Source organism: Gymnodraco acuticeps, unplaced genomic scaffold (assembly GCF_902827175.1).
Source record: "Gymnodraco acuticeps unplaced genomic scaffold, fGymAcu1.1, whole genome shotgun sequence".
Classification (NCBI taxonomy): domain Eukaryota; kingdom Metazoa; phylum Chordata; class Actinopteri; order Perciformes; family Bathydraconidae; genus Gymnodraco; species Gymnodraco acuticeps.
In genome coordinates, this window is record NW_022992137.1 from 17,618 (window position 1) to 34,748 (window position 17,131).

The window sequence follows — 17,131 nt, forward strand, 5'->3', positions numbered from 1 at the left end:
CCTTGTTTGCTACCGTCGACAGACTAACTAACCCCCCAGTGTCAGTAGCCTCTGAATTTCTATCCACCAGGGCGTGCAATGATTTTGCCTCCTTTTTCACTGACAAAATTCAGAAAATCAGACAAGCAGTCAGTGCCTCTGCATCAGGAACAGCAAATGTGTTGTCTCTGTGTCCACCTAACATCAATTCAGACATCATGACACAATTCCATCAGATTAATGATAAAAACCTAGAGGACATTATTCAACTTCTGAAATCCTCCTCCTGCTGCCTTGATATTATTCCAAGAGGATTTTTCAAAGATGTTTTGCCTTGCATGGCCTCAGATCTACTTCATATAGTAAACAAATCTCTTCACTCAGGTATTTTTCCACAGGCCCTGAAAACTGCAGTCATTAAACCGCTCTTAAAAAAGAATAATCTAGATGCTTCAGTAATGAACAATTACAGGCCCATATCAAACCTCCCATTTCTAGGTAAAATCATTGAAAAAGTTGTTTTTCAACAGTTGAGTAATTTCTTGCATTTAAATAACTGTTTTGATGTGTTCCAGTCAGGCTTTCGTCCAAACCACAGCACTGAGACTGCTCTTGTAAAGGTCTTTAATGACATCCACTTAAACACAGACAGTGGCAGAACTTCAGTGTTAGTATTATTAGATCTCAGTGCTGCGTTTGACACTGTTGACCACAGCATATTACTAGACCGACTGGAGAACTGGGTGGGACTTTCGGAAACAGTTCTGAATTGGTTTGAATCCTACTTAAAGGACAGAAACAACTTTGTTTCTATAGGTAAATACACATCTGAGTTGACAAATATGACATGTGGGGTTCCTCAAGGCTCCATCTTGGGGCCTCTTCTCTTTAACATCTACATGCTACCACTGGCTCAGATAATGAAGAACAACAAAATAAGTTACCATAGCTATGCAGATGACACACAAATTTACGTAACAATTTCACCAGGAGACTATGCTCTAATTCAAACACTGAGTAAGTGCATTGAACAAATCAATGACTGGATGTGTCAGAACTTTCTCCAATTAAACAAAGATAAAACTGAGGTAATGGTTTTTGGAGCCAAGGCAGAACGTATAAAAGTTAGCGCTGAGCTTCAGTGTGCAATGTTCAAAACAACAGATAAAGCCAGAAATCTAGGTGTAGTCATGGACTCTGACCTGAGTTTCAACAGTCACATTAAAACTGTTACTAAATCAGCCTACTATCACCTAAAGAATATATCTAGGATTAAAAGACTAATGTCACAGCAGGATTTGGAAAAACTTGTCCATGCTTTTATCTTCAGTAGACTCGACTACTGCAATGGTGTCTTCACAGGTCTCACTAAAACATCTATTAGGAAGCTGCAGCTGATTCAGAACGCCGCTGCTCGAGTCCTCACTAACACTAAGAAAGTGGATCACTCCTGTTCTGAAGTCTTTACACTGGCTTCCTGTGTGTCAAAGAATAGATTTCAAAATACTGCTGCTGGTTTATAAAGCACTGAATGGTTTAGGCCCAAAATACATTTCTGACCTCCTGCTAAATGATGAACCATCCAGATCTCTCAGGTCTTCAGGGACTGGTCAGCTTTCTGTCCCCAGAGTCAGAACTAAACATGGAGAAGCAGCGTTCAGTTATTATGCTCCAAATATCTGGAACAAACTCCCAGAAACCTGCAGGTCCGCTGCAACTCTGACTACTTTCAAATCCAGGCTGAAGACTTTTCTTTTTGTCGCTGCTTTTAATTGAACTATTCATATCTTAGACTGCACTGTAACTTTTATCCATGTACTTTTTCTTTTAATGTTTAATTGCACTGTAACTTTTATCCATGTATTTTTTCTTTTAATGTTTATTTTATTAGCTTTTCTTTTTAATGCCATTTTCTTAATCTCTTTCATTTTTTGTAAAGCACTTTGAATTGCCTTGTGTTGGAAAGTGCTATATAAATAAACTTGCCTTGCCTTGCCTTGCCTTACGGTGTTTTCTGGCTTCCTGTTGACCTCCTGTCGACCTCCTGTGTGTTTCAGGACTTGCTGCGGATCGTTTACGTCGGGGAGAACATGCAGCACCTGCAGGCCGAGGGGGGGGAAGCAGGGGCTGATGGGAAGGCAGGAATCAGAGTCCTGGGAGTCAGTCCTGATGGGAAACACCTGGCAGCTGGAGACCGCTGCGGAAACCTGCGGTGAGAGCACAAACAAGCAAACAAACAAACAAACAAAGGGAAGATGATGGGTGGTAACTGATCCCAATTTGGGAAATTATTTTGTCGCAGAAGTGTGTTTATAATACAATACTTAAAATACTTTATAAAGTGGAATTAACAATAAAAAATAAAAAAACATATCAAATAGAAACAAAACAATATTCTGGATAATTAAAATAAAAAGTCAAAATACAACATGATCCAAAATACTACAGGTCTTTTACAAGAAAGGAGAAACTCAAACTATGTAGCAGTGAGTTAGCTTTGAAAAGTGTTATTGCAGAGGTACCTCTCTTTGATGAGGAAGATGATGATGAGGAAGATGACGTGTTTCTGTGCTCAGGATCTTTGGTCTGGAGTTCCTGGACGAGCTGGTGAAGATCGAGGCTCATGACTCGGAGGTTTTGTGTCTGGAGTTTTCCCCGATCTCCACAGGTAAGAGCTCGGGTCAAAGGTCATCCCTTTGACCTCACTGTACGGCAGCTCAGGTAAGAGCTCAGGTCAAAGGTCATCCCTTTGACCTCACTGTACGGCAGCTCACGAAAGAGCTCGGATCAAAGGTCAACCTTCTGACCTCACTGTACGGCAGCTCAGGTAAGAGCTCGGGTCAAAGGTCATCCCTTTGACCTCACTGTACGGCAGCTCAGGTAAGAGCTCGGGTCAAAGGTCAACCCTCTGACCTCACTGTACGGCAGCTCAGGTAAGAGCTCGGGTCAAAGGTCATCCCTTTGACCTCACTGTACGGCAGCTCAGGTAAGAGCTCGGGTCAAAGGTTATCCCTTTGACCTCACTGTACGGCAGCTCAGGTAAGAGCTCGGGTCAAAGGTCATCCCTTTGACCTCACTGTACGGCAGCTCAGGTAAGAGCTCGGGTCAAAGGTCAACCCTCTGACCTCACTGTACGGCAGCTCAGGTAAGAGCTCGGTCAAAGGTCATCCCTTTGACCTCACTGTACGGCAGCTCAGGTAAGAGCTCGGGTCAAAGGTCAACCCTCTGACCTCACTGTACGGCAGCTCAGGTAAGAGCTCGGGTCAAAGGTCATCCCTTTGACCTCACTGTACGGCAGCTCAGGAAAGAGCTCGGGTCAAAGGTCATCCCTTTGACCTCACTGTACGGCAGCTCAGGTAAGAGCTCGGGTCAAAGGTCAACCCTCTGACCTCACTGTACGGCAGCTCAGGTAAGAGCTCGGGTCAAAGGTCATCCCTTTGACCTCACTGTACAGCAGCTCAGGTAAGAGCTCGGGTCAAAGGTTATCCCTTTGACCTCACTGTACGGCAGCTCAGGTAAGAGCTCGGGTCAAAGGTCATCCCTTTGACCTCACTGTACGGCAGCTCAGGTAAGAGCTCGGGTCAAAGGTCAACCCTCTGACCTCACTGTACGGCAGCTCAGGTAAGAGCTCGGTCAAAGGTCATCCCTTTGACCTCACTGTACGGCAGCTCAGGTAAGAGCTCGGGTCAAAGGTTATCCCTTTGACCTCACTGTACGGCAGCTCAGGTAAGAGCTCGGGTCAAAGGTCATCCCTTTGACCTCACTGTACGGCAGCTCAGGTAAGAGCTCGGGTCAAAGGTTATCCCTTTGACCTCACTGTACGGCAGCTCAGGTAAGAGCTCAGGTCAAAGGTCATCCCTTTGACCTCACTGTACGGCAGCTCAGGTACAAACAGCTCACATTATGTTTGCACTGTTTATATTGACAAGATCAGATGGACCTTTATTAATCCCCGTGGGGAAATTCAGTAGTTTAAACAACATCAGGGTGAGAATGAAAAACAGGACAGATTCACACAGATGAAAGTTAACGAGTTGATAACCAGCGTCGTACAGACCCTGGATATGTTTGAGTTACCCGGCTCAACTAACCCCATACAAACGCGCTCTCGCTAAGCGGTCCTACGACGCTGGTTATCAACTCGTTAACTCAAGCCAGGGTTTCTCTGTCCGGCTGAGTGCGCGTTCACATGAAAGGGGCGGGGCTAGCAACATTTGACCAATCACAACTTCATGTGTTGCTTAAAATAATCCTTCTGCATCCAGTCTGTGACGCTGTGAGTGCTGCACGGCCAGATACGGCTCAGCTGACTCAGATCAGGAGATGATACATTATGAAGTGATATGCCGCGGACTGTACTTAATGTTACTCTGATCCGGTTACTGATGTTGTGGCAGATATTTAAGTGAGCTTTCTTAACGCTAATGGTATAATAGTCAGATTGCTCTGAAGATGGAGGTGATATTCTATTCATGTTCACGTTCACACAGTCGGTGATTGTTGCCGGCCGTCTTTCCTGCGACGGCAGCTTTTCTGTATTTCCTTTCTCCTGTAATATGACTTGTTCGCTTTAAACTCCGCACACTGAGCTCTGATTGGTCAGCAGGCGGTGCTTTCACTGAGTTGAGCTCTTAGCCTGCAACCTAACCTGCTCCGGGGCAGGCTAGCCGCTCAGCATCAGTTACCATGGAGATCTAGCCGCTAAAAAGAGAACCAGCTTCGTAGGACCGGAAAGCCAGAGTTACCCTGAAGTTAGCCGCTAAGAGAACATCCGGCTTCGTAGGACAGGCCTCAGGTGTGAAGCTGTTGTTGTTGTTGCTGTTGTTGCAGGTGTGAAGCTGTTGGCGTCGGCCAGCAGAGACAGACTGATCCACGTCTTCAACCTGGAGAAGAACTACAGCCTGGAGCAGACGCTGAGCGACCACTCGGCCTCCATCACTGCCGTCAAGTTCACAGGTAACCCCCCTCCCATCATCACACGCTTCTAAGCCAGTGTTTGAGCGACCCCTAGTGGTCCGTGAGTATATTGGTACAATTTCCCATTTGAAATAAATGAATAATAAATTCAAAGTGTTTCTCAAATAGTTTAAACTTGACTAGTATAGGAGCAACAGAGACACGCAGTCAATGAGTGCGTAAACAATGCTAAATAACTGGAACCGTGTAAATAATTAACTTGTGTTTTAATGTTGAATTCATATATTATGCCTGCAACCATAGTTAATCCACAGCGTTGTGTCGTACTCCATGCATTTTGCATTTCTCTCAGTAAAACGATCGGAGAGTCTGTTGGACATAAACTCCGTGATAAATATAGTCTACATTTCATAAGAGGTGTAAAATCTGAGAGCATTTTCAATCTCAAATGAAGGAAATGTAGAATCTGTAGTTGTATTCAATGTTTATTTTTTATATAGCCCAATATCACAAATGTTACATTTGTCTCAGTGGACTTTACAGTTTGGTATTGTTTGAGTATTGTTGATTTAATGCGTGAACGAGGCGATGTAGAGAAGGTTAAGCTGTCATTATTAGGCTGTAATGTGTTATAAACTGTTGGAGTGTTAAGCAGGCCTTTAGTTTTTGGATATTTGGCAACATGGTTGGTTATTCTGTCTTGATACTTTTCTTTTGACCTGCGCTCCAGGTGAGAGTCCGGAGGTCCGAATGGTGAGCTGTGGGGCCGACAAAAGCATCTACTTCCAGACCGCCGAGCAGGTCTGCACACACTGAAGGGTTCAGAAATGCTTCACTCGGGGACACATCTTTACGAAATATATATATTTATTTATTGATTTAGTTATAAGTATATAGATAGATACTTTATTGGGAAATGAAATGTCACAGAAGCAGACGTGTGCATGTGTTTTTTTGCACATTATATAATTGTCATAGCCTTTGCGACCATACATTAGAATAACAAAACCTTCTCGTTCAGTCTTAACATTAAAAAACTAAATTCTAGAGAAAGTATTTGTTACTTCTGCAGATATTGCTTTTTTAAAATATATAATATGGGGACTGAAGGTCTGGCATTGGATTTACGCTGATCCACAGCAGGCAGAGTTATGGACAAATATTGGAAGTGTTTTTCTGAAGTGTGTTTATGATTGTAATAACGTGTAAGTCTGCATCGAGACACTTCCCAATGTTTCTGTTGCTCATAATATGCTTCACAAATCCTCCGTGCGTGATGTTTTCTCTGCAGACGGCCGAGGGTCCGTCGTTCTCTCGGAGTCACCACGTGGTGGAGAAAACCACGCTGTACGACATGGACCTGGATTCAACCCGGACTCACGTCGCCATCGCCTGCCAGGACCGAAACATCAGGTGAGAAACAAGAAACACCAGAACTAGCAGCTGGTCCCAGGTCAGTCTGAACCAGCCCTCACTATAAGAGGAGAGTCTTCAGTCTATAGCAGCAGAACTAGCAGCTGGTCCCAGGTCAGTCTGAACCAGCCCTCACTATAAGAGAAGAGTCTTCAGTCTATAGCAGCAGAACTAGCAGCTGGTCCCAGGTCAGCCTTAACCCTCACTATAAGAGGAGAGTCTTCAGTCTATAGCAGCAGAACAAGCAGCTGGTCCCAGGTCAGCCTGAACCAGCCCTCACTATAAGAGGAGAGTCTTCAGTCTATAGCAGCAGAACTAGCAGCTGGTCCCAGGTCAGTCTGAACCAGCCCTCACTATAAGAGGAGAGTCTTCAGTCTATAGCAGCAGAACTAGCAGCTGGTCCCAGGTCAGTCTGAACCAGCCCTCACTATAAGAGGAGAGTCTTCAGTCTATAGCAGCAGAACTAGCAGCTGGTCCCAGGTCAGTCTGAACCAGCCCTCACTATAAGAGGAGAGTCTTCAGTCTATAGCAGCAGAACTAGCAGCTGGTCCCAGGTCAGTCTGAACACTCACTATAAGAGGAGAGTCTTCAGTCTTTAGCAGCAGAACTAGCAGCTGGTCCCAGGTCAGCCTGAACCAGCCCTCACTATAAGAGGAGAGTCTTCAGTCTATAGCAGCAGAACTAGCAGCTGGTCACAGGTCAGCCTGAACCAGCCCTCACTATAAGAGGAGAGTCTTCAGTCTATATTAGCAGCACTAGCAGCTGGTCCCAGGTCAGCCTGAACCAGCCCTCACTATAAGAAGAGAGTCTTCAGTCTATAGCAGCAGAACTAGCAGCTGGTCCCAGGTCAGTCTGAACCAGCCCTCACTATAAGAGGAGAGTCTTCAGTCTATAGCAGCAGAACTAGCAGTTGGTCCCAGGTCAGCCTGAACCAGCCCTCACTGTAAGAGGAGAGTCTTCAGTCTATAGCAGCAGAACTAGCAGCTGGTCCCAGGTCAGCCTGAACCAGCCCTCACTATAAGAGGAGAGTCTTCAGTCTATAGCAGCAGAACTAGCAGCTGGTCCCAGGTCAGTCTGAACCAGCCCTCACTATAAGAGGAGAGTCTTCAGTCTATAGCAGCAGAACTAGCAGCTGGTCCCAGGTCAGTCTGAACCAGCCCTCACTATAAGAGGAGAGTCTTCAGTCTATAGCAGCAGAACTAGCAGCTGGTCCCAGGTCAGTCTGAACCAGCCCTCACTATAAGAGGAGAGTCTTCAGTCTATAGCAGCAGAACTAGCAGCTGGTCCCAGGTCAGCCTGAACCAGCCCTCACTATAAGAGGAGAGTCTTCAGTCTATAGCAGCAGAACTAGCAGCTGGTCCCAGGTCAGTCTGAACCAGCCCTCACTATAAGAGGAGAGTCTTCAGTCTATAGCAGCAGAACTAGCAGCTGGTCCCAGGTCAGTCTGAACCAGCCCTCACTGTAAGAGGAGAGTCTTCAGTCTATAGCAGCAGAACAAGCAGCTGGTCCCAGGTCAGCCTGAACCAGCCCTCACTGTAAGAGGAGAGTCTTCAGTCTATAGCAACAGAACTAGGAGCTGGTCCCAGGTCAGTCTGAACCAGCCCTCACTATAAGAGAAGAGTCTTCAGTCTATAGCAGCAGAACTAGCAGCTGGTCACAGGTCAGTCTGAACCAGCCCTCACTATAAGAGAAGAGTCTTCAGTCTATAGCAGCAGAACTAGCAGCTGGTCACAGGTCAGCCTGAACCAGCCCTCACTGTAAGAGGAGAGTCTTCAGTCTATAGCAACAGAACTAGGAGCTGGTCCCAGGTCAGTCTGAACCAGCCCTCACTATAAGAGGAGAGTCTTCAGTCTATAGCAGCAGAACTAGCAGCTGGTCCCAGGTCAGTCTGAACCCTCACTATAAGAGAAGAGTCTTCAGTCTATAGCAGCAGAACTAGCAGCTGGTCCCAGGTCAGTCTGAACCAGCCCTCACTATAAGAGGAGAGTCTTCAGTCTATAGCAGCAGAACTAGCAGCTGGTCCCAGGTCAGTCTGAACCAGCCCTCACTATAAGAGGAGAGTCTTCAGTCTATAGCAGCAGAACTAGCAGCTGGTCCCAGGTCAGTCTGAACCCTCACTATAAGAGGAGAGTCTTCAGTCTATAGCAGCAGAACTAGCAGCTGGTCCCAGGTCAGTCTGAACCAGCCCTCACTACAAGAGGAGAGTCTTCAGTCTATAGCAGCAGAACTAGCAGCTGGTCCCAGGTCAGTCTGAACCAGCCCTCACTATAAGTTGAGTCACAACATTTATTTTTTTAGGGTGTATAACGTGGAGACGGGGAAGCTAAAGAAGTGTTTGAAAGGCTCGTCCAGCGATGAAGGAGCTCTGCTGAAGGTTAGCTCATTATTTTGTTATCTGATCTTCACTACATCCATCAATGTGTCACAGGTTCAGCAGCTGAAACCAGTACTTTTATAACATTATATACCTTTATGACAGCTGAAATTGGGTTTAAACTGCAAGAAAAGCAGTATTAAATCATTACATTTCAAGTTGCTCCTAGAGATTGCCCACAGTATTGAATGCATGTAAGTCTCTTTGGATAAAAGCATCTAACAACTGTTAATATGCTGTTAACATGATCCTGATCAAATTCACTACGTATTGTCATATCCTGAAAAATAGTTTGAATGTAAATCATACAAAACATTGGAACAGATGACCTTAATATGGTGTCATGATATCCACCTGCTTTTAAGAGGCCTAAGCTACTAGTAAAGACCTTTTGTAATATACAAATGAAAATGAAAAAAGTATTCCATCGTGTTTCTGATGGAGTAACAGAAAAATGAGGTTATTCAATTGACCATACTTCTTTCTGTGCAGCAGTCTGCTATACAGAAATAACACACTGCAGAATATCCACACGGACCAATCAGAATCATGTGTTCTACTGAGCCCTGTAATGACCGTACTGATTCTGCCCTGTGATTGGCTGATACATGGTGTTGATCTGCAGGTTCAGATGGATCCGTCCGGGTCCTTCTTCGCCACCAGCTGCTCCGATAAAACATCTCCATCTTCGACTACGAGTCCGGAGAGTGTGTCGCCACCTTGTTCGGACACTCAGGTGAGAAAATCAGTCGACGAGTCTCTCAGTGGATCTGTGTTTGAGGTCTGGAGTGTCTCTCTTCTTCTGATGTTCGATTTCTATTTCTTTAGAGATCGTCACCTGTATGAGGTTCAGTCAGGACTGCAAACACCTCATCACTGTGTCCGGAGACAGGTAAGACAGGTAGACTTCACTTTAATCTTGAGACAGGTGAGACAGGTAGACTTCACTTTAATCTTGAGACAGGTAGACTTCACTTTAATCTTGAGACAGGTGAGACATGTAGACTTCACTTTAATCTTGAGAAAGGTGGACTTCACTTGAATCTTGAGACAGGTAAGACAGGTAGACTTCACTTTAATCTTGAGACAGCTGAGACATGTAGACTTCACTTTAATCTTGAGACAGGTGAGACAGGTAGACTTCACTTTAATCTTGAGACATGTAGACTTCACTTTAATCTTGAGACAGGTAGACTTCACTTTAATCTTGAGACAGGTAGACTTCACTTTAATCTTGAGACAGGGAGACTTCACTTTAATCTTGAGACAGGTGAGACATGTAGACTTCACTTTAATCTTGAGACAGGTGAGACAGGTAGACTTCACTTTAATCTTGAGACAGGTAGACTTCACTTTAATCTGGAGACAGGTAGACTTCACTTTAATCTTGAGACAGGGAGACTTCACTTTAATCTTGAGACAGGTGAGACATGTAGACTTCACTTTAATCTTGAGACAGGTGAGACAGGTAGACTTCACTTTAATCTTGAGACATGTAGACTTCACTTTAATCTTGAGACAGGTAGACTTCACTTTAATCTTGAGACATGTAGACTTCACTTTAATCTTGAGACAGGTAGACTTCACTTTAATCTTGAGACAGGTAGACTTCACTTTAATCTTGAGACATGTAGACTTCACTTTAATCTTGAGACAGGTGAGACATGTAGACTTCACTTTAATCTTGAGACAGGTGAGACAGGTAGACTTCACTTTAATCTTGAGACAGGTAGACTTCACTTTAATCTTGAGACAGGTAGACTTCACTTTAATCTTGAGCCATGTAGACGTCACTTTAATCTTGAGACAGGTGAGACATGTAGACTTCACTTTAATCTTGAGACAGGTAGACTTCACTTTAATCTTGAGACAGGTGAGACAGGTAGACTTCACTTTAATCTTGAGACAGGTGAGACATGTAGACTTCACTTTAATCTTGAGACGGGTGAGACAGGTAGACTTCACTTTAATCTTGAGACAGGTAGACTTCACTTTAATCTTGAGACAGGTAGACTTCACTTTAATCTTGAGACATGTAGACTTCACTTTAATCTTGAGACAGGTGAGACATGTAGACTTTACTTTAATCTTGAGACAGGTGAGACAGGTAGACTTCACTTTAATCTTGAGACAGGTGAGACGGGTAGACTTCACTTTAATCTTGAGACAGGTGAGACATGTATACTTTACTTTAATCTTGAGACAGGTGAGACAGGTAGACTTCACTTTAATCTTGAGACAGGTAGACTTCACTTTAATCTTGAGACAGGTGAGACATGTAGACTTCACTTTAATCTTGAGACAGGTAGACTTCACTTTAATCTTGAGACAGGTAGACTTCACTTTAATCTTGAGACATGTAGACTTCACTTTAATCTTGAGACAGGTAGACTTCACTTTAATTTTGAGACAGGTAGACTTTACTTTAATCTTGAGACAGGTAGACTTCACTTTAATCTTGAGAAAGGTAGACTTTACTTTAATCTTGAGACAGGTAGACTTCACTTTAATCTTGAGACAGGTAGACTTTACTTTAATCTTGAGACAGGTAGACTTCACTTTAATCTTGAGACATGTAGACTTTACTTTAATCTTGAGACAGGTAGACTTCACTTTAATCTTGAGACAGGTGAGACATGTAGACTTCACTTTAATCTTGAGACATGTAGACTTCACTTTAATCTTGAGACAGGTGAGACAAGTAGACTTCACTTTAATCTTGAGACAGGTGAGACATGTAGACTTCACTTTAATCTTGAGACATGTAGACTTCACTTTAATCTTGAGACAGGTGAGACAAGTAGACTTCACTTTAATCTTGAGACAGGTGAGACAAGTAGACTTCACTTTAATCTTGAGACAGGTGAGACAGGTAGACTTCACTTTAATCTTGAGACAGGTAGACTTCACTTTAATCTTGAGACAGGTGAGACAGGTAGACTTCACTTTAATCTTGAGACAGGTAGACTTTACTTATGTTTAATGTTGTGTATGTGTGTGTGTGTGTGTGTAGTTGTGTGTTTATCTGGAGGCTTGACTCTCAGATGACCAGCATCATGAAGAAGAGGCGAGGCCTAAAGATGGCTGCCGCTCCTGAAGCCTGCAGCCGCAAGCTACCTAGCATCAGGTGAGAGATGTAGTACCTCCTGTTGACCACTATGGAAATTAGCTTCATTGTCTGGCACACTTCCTGTTGACTAAAACGTTTTAAACTTGAAACTTGAATTGATTTATTTCCAATTATTTGTGGGCGGGGTTTAATATGTGTGGCGCTGGGGGTGGAGCTTGTAATAATAATAATAATAATTCACTACATTTTTTTAATAGAGCGCTTTTTCAAGTGCTCAATGGCTTGGTTTCGCGGCGGGTGTTATTCTAGGGGGTGGGGTTTAACACTGGGGGTGGGGCTTATACTATGAGGATGAGTTTAAACACTGGAAGGTGGGGGTTTGACTGGGGTGGAGCTTGTACTTTCGGCTGGGTTTAGTAGTGTGGTTTGACACTGGGGGTGGGGCTTATACTAGGAGGCGGAGTTTAAACACTGAGTTATCGGCCCAGTGTTTGCTCAAGATCCAGATTTAGCTATTTTAATAATAATAATAATAATAATAATTTCAATTTATATAGCGCCTTCCACGAAACCCAAGGACGCTTTACAATGGGAAGTAACAAAACAAAAAGTAATAATAATCATACAGATACATAGGCTGAAGAAAACAAAACAGGAACAGGTTGCTGAGTACTGCATATTAGTTGAGGCCAAAGGCCTGAGTGAACAGATGGTGTTTGAGGTGTTTTTTGAAGGTGTCCAGAGTGTCTGCATTCCTGATTGCAGAGGGGAGAGAATTCCAGAGGGTGGGGGCTGCGACACTGAAGGCTCTGTTGCCAAATGTTTTCAGCTTGGAGCGCTGGATGGAGAGCAGCCCTTTGTCAGAGGACCGCAGGTGACGAGAGGGGGTGTAGGGCTGAAGGAGGTCAGAGATGTATGGAGGGGCTAGGGAGTGGAGAGATTTGTAAGTTAGCAGCAGGAGTTTGTACTGGATGCGTGACTTGACCGGGAGCCAGTGAAGGTGGATGAGGGTAGGGGTGATGTGTTGCCAGGGCTTAGTGTGGGTGAGGAGCCTGGCTGCAGAGTTCTGGACGTACTGGAGCCTGTCCAGGGCTTTGCTGTTGACCCCGAACAGAACTCCATTGCAGTAGTCCAGACGAGAGGAGATGAAGGTATGAATTAATGTTTCTGCAACGGGGTCGGGGAGAGAGGGCCGGAGTCTGGAGATGTTTCGTAGGTGAAAGAAAGCGGTTTTGATAGTAGACCTGATGTGGGAGTTGAAGGTGAGGCTAGAGTCCAGAGTGACGCCCAGGCTGCGAACCTCAGGGGAAGGGTGGATGGAGCCGCCATCGATGGTGATGGCAGATCTCCAACCTTCCGGAGCAGTGTTTTTGGGGCCACAACCATGAGCTCTGTTTTGTTATTGTTGAGTTTAAGTAGATTTTTTGACATCCAGGCTTGGATGTCGCGGAGGCAGTTGACAAGTGACACTGGGGGTAGCTGGGATGATGGATTGGTACTGATGTAGAGTTGGGTGTCGTCGGCATAGGAGTGGAAGTTGAGACCATGTCGGTGGATGATTTCACCGAGGGGGAGCATGTAGATGTTGAATAGAAGGGGGCCGAGCACCGAACCTTGCGGTACACCTTGGTTGACAGGGGCTGGGGGAGAGCTGGATTTTCCAATGGTCACAAACTGTTGCCTGTTGGAGAGGTAGGAATGGAACCAGGAGAGGGCTGTACCAGAGAGGCCAAGGTAGACGGATAGGCGGTTGAGTAGGATAGTGTGGGAGACTGTGTCGAATGCGGCGGAGATGTCCAGGAGGATAAGGATGCTGACGAGGCCTGAATCGGCGGCTATGAGGAGGTCATTGGTTATTTTAATAAGGGCCGTCTCTGTGCTGTGGTTGGATCTGAAGCCTGATTGGAAGGGTTCGTAGAGCTCATGGTCGGACATATGATGGTGGAGTTGGGCAGCAACTGCTCTTTCCATTATCTTGCTAAGAAAAGGAAGGTTGGAGATCGGCCGGAAGTTGCTGGGGTCCTCGGGGTCGAGACCAGGTTTTTTGACGATGGGGGTGACAGCTGCTATCTTGAGGACGGCGGGAACCTTGCCTGATTCCAGGCTTCACTCCCCATTAAGTGAGTTTTATAGGAATATAGAGTGTGATGTTGTTTCAGGAGGGAGACCTTCATCACGGGACCCTCCTCTCAGCTGCCTCACATGGAGGAAGAGGAGGAAGAGGAGGAAGTGGAAGACCTCGGGACTCCTGACTCCAGACTCGACTCTGCTCACGGTCAGTTTTAACCAGGACATTTTTGGAGCCGATATTTCTGTTTTTCACTGCACTACATTTATCTGACGGGTTTAAAAAAACAACATTTTGAGAATCAGAAGATATCATAGAATTACGAGATTACAATTTTTCTTTTTTTTTAAGATAAATTACTGCATTTTCAAGAAAGGAAATCAGGATATTTTGTGTAGGAAAAAAGAGTCGAAAAAAGTCAGATCATTTTGAGGTTTAAAAGATGCAGTAAGATTTATTTTACAAAGTACTGATTTTTGCAGCAGAAATAATTGTCATATTTTGAGAGGTTTTTTCATGATTTAATTTCTTATCTTTTTCAGAAGCTCAGCTGCTTCAGACCAACGGGAAACTCCCGCTGTGGTTCAGGAAACTGGTCAGCATCGTGTGTGTGTGTGTGTGTGTGTGTGTGTGTGTGTGTGTGTGTGTGTGTGTGTGTGTGTGTGTGTGTGTGTGTGTGTGTGTGTGTGTGTGTGTGTGTGTGTGTGTGGTGTGTGTGTGTGTGTGTGTGTGTGTGTGTGTGTGTGTGTGTGTGTGTGTGTGTGTGTGTGTGTGTGTGTGTGTGTGTGTGTGTGTGTGTGTGTGTGTGTGTGTGTGTGTGTGTGTGTGTGTGTGTGTGTGTGTGTGTGTGTGTGTGCTTCCCTCACTATGTTTACACAGTCACGTGTGGGGACTCGCCTCCCTTATGGGGACAAATTGGAGGTCCCCATGACGGGAATCATTCATTTTAGGGTTAGGCTTGTGTTGGTTAAGGTTAGGATAAGTCTCCAGGAAATGCATGTAAGTCAATGTAATGTCCTCTGAAGTGATATATACATGGTATGTGTGTGTGTGTTTTAGCATGGTCAGGGCGGGGCCTCTGCTGCCGTCCAATCAGCCGCTGAGCCTCATCAGGTGAGGAGTCGGTGGGCGGAGCAACGAGACCCTCTAAACATCGTCTCCAACTTCTCCCCGAGTCCCACCCAGAGTCCTGGGGAGGAAGAGGAGGAGCAGAGGGAGGAAGAGGAAGAGCAGAGGGAAGAGGAGGAAGAGGAGGGACACTTCCACCCTCAGAGTCTGGAGAGTCTGCTGGTAGAGGAAGAGGAGGAAGAGGATGAAGATGGAGAGGAGGTGAGCTCAGGAAGTGTCAGTTCCTCAGGAAAAAATGTAACATCTGGAAAAAAGTCAACATTTAAAATAAAAGGTACATTTTAAAAGAAAAGTATAAATCAGAAGAAATTCGCCAAAAAAAAGTAACATTCTGAGAGTAAATTCTGAATCTCGGGAAAATGCAAATGATGAAAAAAAAGGCAAATTATAAAAAAATGTATTTCTAAGAACAAAGTCAAATATTTGGAGAAATAAAATTAAACTTAGCAAAAAAAGTCACATTCTGAGAAACAAATATGAAAAAGTGCTAAACTGGGAAAATCATGGAAACATTTAAATGAAAGTGAAAATCAGAAAAAAGTGAAATTCTTAAAAAAAAATATTTCTGAGAAAAAAAAATATAATTCTCTGAAAAAGTCATTCTGAAAAAAGTCGGGGGGAATTCCCTCAGAATTCAAGAAAGAACGTTTCAATACCCAAATCAGAAATGGTCTGGTGAAGGACTGATTTTATTTAACCAGTTAAGCCCGAAGGTCCCCCCAGTGGACCCCTCCCACAGTTTTTTTTTTTCTCACATGTCTCAGGGCTTCTTAACATTTATGAAACTATTAATGTTTCATACCCTTTTAAAGGTAAGAAACTCCGCTAACTGACAATAAGAACAATTGTTAGCTAAAAAAAACACAAGAGTAATACCAAGCCTTTGAATTAGCATTGAGCGAAAAAATGCGAACTAATGCTAACGCTTTTTTACACACAACACACGGTAGAAATGCCCTTATTACTATCTTAACTGCACAAACAAGATATACGATTGAAAGCTGAGACTCCACAGATTCCACACATATAATGTCATCACTGTCCGACCTCGAATTCCTGGAGCTATCAGCCAGAAAAGAGAAAGTAAACAACATCCGGTTCCAAAAATATTACAATAATTACGTCTTACCTTTTTTGATTTGTGATCAAAAGTTGTGTTCAACGGAATACAAACGCATCTCAAGGTTAATCCAATGTCTTTGTGTCACGTAGAACTTTTTACTGATAATCAATCATCATATTTATGGCAATATACTCGGTATAAAGTATTGCCGTCCAGGCTTGCACTTTCAGATATGCTTCGTTTGCTTCTCTATTACGTCCGCTATGGTAATGTTTACCTAGATTTGGGAACTGCCCATCGATTCTATTGGTTCTGATGGTTAAGAAAAAGGTGTAAATCACACGAATCGACCAATGGGTTCCAGAGATATGGTCCTGCGTAAATTATAAAGAATGCCAGCCAGCTTAAGTACATTACGCAGCCGACTTCATTTATTGTTTACAGCGTAACGAAGCAGGAAATGCAGCAGGACCCAGAGCGCACGGAGCACAGAGCGGACAGCAGATAACGGAATTGCAGTTTTATTGCTTATAGATTATCAGAACATTTCAAAGGGGACACAGTCCCATTGGATATTAATCTATGGATTAACTACATCATCGTTTTTATCGTTTTAATGCCATTGAAGACCAGTTTAGACCAGACAACGAGGAAGGTAAGTCATTGTTAGCCTAGCGCATTAGCGCTAGCGCCATTTGTTTTGATGTACGTTTTTGTTGATAACGTCGCGAGTTTGTATATTTCAGTGTTGAGGTGGGCACCGTTAGATTCTGTGTCTCCTTGCGATCATAAACAATGTGTTGGATGTGCAGCTAGGATAAGTAATAAGGGAGCGAGGAGTGATTTTCGGTGCAGTAATAGGTTAGCATTTTTCGCTCGGGGCTAATTCAGAGGCTCACTGTAAGAGTAAGCCTATGTTTTATTTTATTTTTTTATTTTTTTATTTATTTTTTTTCACAACAGTTGTATTTGGATGGAATGAATACCTATACTGATAATTCAAAGTAATAAAATGATTTTTACAGTGAAAAAGTTCAAATGGAACCGATGGTTCCCAAATTACCCAGAGGTGAGTCCACTTAGACTTTATTTTTCTAAACCTCTCTAAAAAGGTCAAAT

The 17,131-nt window shown here is 43.9% G+C and overlaps 1 protein-coding gene across 1 annotated transcript in view; it reads left to right on the forward strand.

The window, feature by feature from the left end:
- The window catches only part of wdr62 (WD repeat domain 62), a gene marked incomplete at both ends in the record, with an annotated part of 47,153 nt that overhangs the window by 17,614 nt on the left and 12,408 nt on the right, over positions 1–17,131 (forward strand). Inside the window, 13 exon segments of the mRNA XM_034203862.1 lie at positions 2,037–2,191; positions 2,556–2,647; positions 4,810–4,935; positions 5,627–5,697; positions 6,188–6,309; positions 8,608–8,683; positions 9,309–9,357; positions 9,360–9,419; positions 9,512–9,575; positions 11,697–11,810; positions 13,913–14,028; positions 14,364–14,416; positions 14,881–15,150. Coding sequence (XP_034059753.1) covers positions 2,037–2,191; positions 2,556–2,647; positions 4,810–4,935; positions 5,627–5,697; positions 6,188–6,309; positions 8,608–8,683; positions 9,309–9,357; positions 9,360–9,419; positions 9,512–9,575; positions 11,697–11,810; positions 13,913–14,028; positions 14,364–14,416; positions 14,881–15,150 — 1,368 coding nt within the window.